This window comes from Cyclopterus lumpus, chromosome 9 (genome assembly GCF_009769545.1).
Source record: "Cyclopterus lumpus isolate fCycLum1 chromosome 9, fCycLum1.pri, whole genome shotgun sequence".
Taxonomy (NCBI): Eukaryota; Metazoa; Chordata; class Actinopteri; order Perciformes; family Cyclopteridae; genus Cyclopterus; species Cyclopterus lumpus.
Genome location: NC_046974.1, coordinates 1517501 through 1522692, shown reverse-complemented (window position 1 = coordinate 1522692; position 5192 = coordinate 1517501). Strand labels below are relative to the sequence as shown.

General features: G+C 42.8%; 1 protein-coding gene across 1 annotated transcript in view; it reads right to left on the bottom strand.

Annotated features, from left to right (window-relative positions):
• Nucleotides 1-1317: 1317 nt before the first annotated feature.
• LOC117736053 (protein-lysine 6-oxidase) overlaps nt 1318-5192 on the bottom strand; it is an 8030-nt gene continuing 4155 nt past the window's right edge. The window contains exons 7-8 of the mRNA XM_034541066.1: nt 2649-2764; nt 1318-1731 (exon numbers count right to left, since the gene is read on the bottom strand). Coding sequence (XP_034396957.1) covers nt 1725-1731; nt 2649-2764 — 123 coding nt within the window. The 3' untranslated portion in view covers nt 1318-1724. The remainder of the gene's footprint in view (nt 1732-2648; nt 2765-5192) is intronic.

Sequence of the window (5192 nt, the reverse complement as noted above, 5' to 3'; positions counted from 1 at the left end):
ACCCCTGCAGAGAGTCATTAACCCCTACATAGAGTCATTAACCCCTGCAGAGAGTCATTAACCCCTACAGAGAGTCATTAACCCCTGCAGAGAGTCATTAACCCCTACAGAGAGTCATTAACCCCAGTCATTAACCCCTACATTGAGTCATTAACCCCTACAGTGAGTCATTAACCCCTGCAGAGAGTCATTAACCCCTACAGTGAGTCATTAACCCCTGCAGAGAGTCATTAACCCCTACAGAGAGTCATTAACCCCAGTCATTAACCCCTACAGTGAGTCATTAACCCCTACAGTGAGTCATTAACCCCTACAGTGGGTCATTAACCCCTGCAGAGAGTCATTAACCCCTACAGAGTCATTAACCCCTGCAGTGAGTGCATCATTAACCCCTACAGAGAGTCATTAACCCCTGCAGAGCGTCATTAACCCCTACAATGAGTCATTAACCCCTGCAGAGAGTCATTAACCCCTACAGAGAGTCATTAACCCCTACAGAGAGTCATTAACCCCTACAATGAGTCATTAACCCCTGCAGAGAGTCATTAACCCCTACAGAGAGTCATTAACCCCTACAGTGAGTCATTAACCCCTACAGTGGGTCATTAACCCCTGCAGAGAGTCATTAACCCCTACTGAGAGTCATTAACCCCTACAGTGAATCATTAACCCCTACAGAGAGTCATTAACCCCTACAGAGAGTCATTAACCCCTGCAGAGAGTCATTAACCCCTACAGAGAGTCATTAACCCCTACAGTGAGTCATTAACCCCTACAGTGGGTCATTAACCCCTGCAGAGAGTCATTAACCCCTACAGAGAGTCATTAACCCCTACAGTGCATCATTAACCCCTACAGAGAGTCATTAACCCCTACAGTGAGTCATTAACCCCTACAGTGAGTCATTAACCCCTACAGTGGGTCATTAACCCCTACAGTGAGTCATTAACCCCTACAGTGGGTCATTAACCCCTGCAGAGAGTCATTAACCCCTACTGAGAGTCATTAACCCCTACAGTGAATCATTAACCCCTACAGAGAGTCATTAACCCCTACAGAGAGTCATTAACCCCTGCAGAGAGTCATTAACCCCTACAGAGAGTCATTAACCCCTACAGTGAGTCATTAACCCCTACAGTGGGTCATTAACCCCTGCAGAGAGTCATTAACCCCTACAGAGAGTCATTAACCCCTACAGTGCATCATTAACCCCTACAGAGAGTCATTAACCCCTACAGAGAGTCATTAACCCCTACAGTGCATCATTAACCCCTACAGAGAGTCATTAACCCCTACAGTGCATCATTAACCCCTACAGAGAGTCATTAACCCCTACAGTGAGTCATTAACCCCTACAGTGGGTCATTAACCCCTGCAGAGCGTCGACTGTAGGGCTCTCTATCGGACTAATTTTTGACATTGTTGTCCCCATTAGTCCCGAGACACGAAAACATGGAGCAAAAGGGTCCAAATACAGAGAAGTTCCTTGTTAAGTTTTTAAGTTGAACTTTACAGACAAACGTGGTGACGGATTTACAAATAACTGGTGCAACATTTACTGGTTCTTGAACTCAGACATTAATACCTGTGTGTAATTTGAGTCAGTAAATGTACTTTGACTAAAACAATCGTCTTCAGGTGTTTTACATCCTTTGTGTAACTTTAAGCTTCATTCTTCTGCAGCATTCACTCCGTTTCTGTTGGTCTTTCCAGCAGGATTCATCTCAGTGGCTGCAAAAAACAAGAGAACAAAGTATTGATGGAGGTATTGATCATTAAAGACTTCTCTTTTCCTAAAGCACGAGGTTTCAAAGGTGTCATTTCTTCATCCAGGTGTAGAGCTGTTTTACAGGAATAGAGCCCTGAACGTGTTTGTGTTGGGGCTCATGTACAACAGTACAATCAGAGATTGAAGTATTTGTTTCTCCAGCTTTTTGGAAAGAGACACAAAAATGAACATAAGAAAACCTCATTGAATGTTCACACGTGAACCCTGAAACATGTGCGCCATTTTACTTTGAAGGTTTTAGGTGAAAGGCTTAAAAATAAGATGTTGATGTATTCTATATTCGGGCTGCAGTGTGTGGGATTTGGTGTCATCTAGTGGTGAGGTGGGTTTCGTCAGCGTTTGGTCGTTCTGGACTTTTAGTTTCAGTCTTTATGTCACGATAATATCTTTAGTTTGGATATCTCTTATGAAGAGTGTCAACGTGGCTAAAACATAAAAAAAGAAGAAACAAAAGTCACTTAAAAGAGCCAACAGACTTAAAACAAACGTCATTCTAAAGGATCTGTTTTTAAAAGCTTCAGTGATGAGAACATAATCTAATTTAACCCTTTTTACCAACATAAGCGTTCTCTAGGAGGTTGTACGTCATCCTCGTGATAGTTTGAGGAACGGACCAAAGAGGATGACTCAGAGGATGAGATCACACAGATCCATCAACTAGTAATTATTGGTTTCAGGTGATCAATGACAATACAGTTATTAATATCATATTCTCTGCCCTAAATGGGACACTGTTCCTTTAAGAGTCACCTGTTGTGATAAAAAGAGGATATCTTTAATTGCAATCTTCACATTAATAGTTTAAGTTTTATTATTTTAGCCAATAGGAGCTCAGATGAGAGTCAGTGGAGGAACTCACGGCGCGGTGGAGCAGCCGGACACGTGGGCGGCGGTGCCGGTGTACTGGACGTCGCACCGGGCCACGTTGTTGCTGTAGTTGGACTCTGGGACCAGGTGGTGGGGGTTCACCGTCACCTGGGGGGACACGGCACGGTCAGGGGGGGTCCAGGTCTACAGAGTACTACTGCTGGTCTATAGACTACTACTGCAGGTCTATAGACTAACTACTGCAGGTCTGTAGAGTACTACTGCTGGTCTATAGACTACTACTGCAGGTCTATAGACTAACTACTGCAGGTCTATAGACTCACTACTGCAGGTCTATAGACTAACTACTGCAGGTCTGTAGACTACTACTGCAGGTATATAGACTAACTACTGCAGGTCTATAGACTCACTACTGTAGGTCTATAGACTAACTACTGCAGGTCTGTAGACTAACTACTGCAGGTCTGTAGACTACTACTGCAGGTATATAGACTAACTACTGCAGGTCTATAGACTAACTACTGCAGGTCTGTAGACTACTACTGCAGGTATATAGACTAACTACTGCAGGTCTATAGACTCACTACTGCAGGTCTATAGACTCACTACTGCAGGTCTGTAGACTACTACTGCAGGTCTATAGACTAACTACTGCAGGTCTGTAGAGTACTACTGCTGGTCTATAGACTACTACTGCAGGTCTATAGACTAACTACTGCAGGTCTGTAGAGTACTACTGCTGGTCTATAGACTACTACTGAAGGTAAATAGACTAACTACTGCAGGTCTATAGACTACTACTGAAGGTAAATAGACTAACTACTGCAGGTCTATAGACTACTACTGAAGGTATATAGACTAACTACTGCAGGTCTATAGAATACTACTGCAGGTCTATAGACTACTACTGCAGGTCTATAGACTAACTAATGCAGGTCTATAGAGAACTACTGCAGGTCTATAGACTACTACTGCAGGTCTATAGACTACTACTGCAGGTCTATAGAGAACTACTGCAGGTCTATAGACTACTACTGCAGGTCTATAGACTACTACTGCAGGTCTATAGACTACTACTGAAGGTATATAGACTAACTACTGCAGGTCTATAGAGTACTACTGAAGGTCTATAGACTACTACTGCAGGTCTATAGACTAACTAATGCAGGTCTGTAGAGTACTACTGCAGGTCTATAGACTACTACTGCAGGTGTATAGACTACTACTGCAGGTCTATAGACTAACTACTGCAGGTCTATAGAGAACTACTGCAGGTCTATAGAATACTACTGCGGGTCTATAGACTAACTACTGCAGGTCTATAGAATACTACTGCAGGTTTATTGAATAACGACTGCAGGTCTATAGAATACTGCTGAGGGTCTATAGACTAACTTATACAGGTCTATAGAGAACTACTGCAGGTCTATAGAGTACTACTGAGGGTCTATAGACTACTACTGCAGGTATATAGACTACTTCTGCAGGTCTATAGACTAACTACTGCAGGTCTATAGAATACTACTGCATGTATATAGACTACTACTGCAGGTCTATAGACTAACTAATGCAGGTCTATAGAGTACTACTGAAGGTCTATAGACTACTACTGCAGGTCTATAGACTAACTACTGCAGGTCTATAGAGAACTACTGCAGGTCTTTAGACTAACTGCTGCAGGTCTGTAGAGTACTACTGCAGGTCTATAGACTACTACTGCAGGTCTATAGACTAACGACTGCATGTCTATAGAATACTACTGAAGGTCTATAGACTACTACTGCAGGTCTATAGACTAACTACTGCAGGTCTATAGAGAACTACTGCAGGTCTATAGAGTACTACTGAAGGTCTATAGACTACTACTGCAGGTCTATAGACTACTACTGCAGATCTATAGACGAACTACTGCAGGTCTATAGAGGACTACTGAAGGTCTATAGACTACTACTTCAGGTCTATAGACTACTACTGCAGGTCTATAGAATACTACTGCAGGTCTATAGAATACTACTGCAGGTCTATAGACTAACTACTGCAGGTCTATAGAGTACTACTGAAGGTCTATAGACTACTACTGCAGGTCTATAGACTAACTACTGCAGGTCTATAGAGAACTACTGCAGGTCTATAGAATACTACTGCAGGTCTATAGAGTACTACTGAAGGTCTATAGACTACTACTGCAGGTCTATAGACTTACGACTGCAGGTCTATAGAATACTACTGCAGGTCTATAGACTACTACTGCAGGTCTATAGACTAACTACTGCAGGTCTGTAGAGAACTACTGCAGGTCTATAGAATACTACTGCAGGTCTATAGAGTACTACTGAAGGTCTATAGACTACTACTGCAGGTCTATAGACTTACGACTGCAGGTCTATAGACTACTACTGCAGGTCTATAGACTAACTACTGCAGGTCTACAGACTACTACTGCAGGTCTATAGACTAACTACTGCAGGTCTGTAGAGTACTACTGCAGGTCTATAGACTAACGACTGCAGGTCTATAGAATACTACTGCAGGTCTACAGACTACTACTGCAGGTCTATAGACTAACTACTGCAGG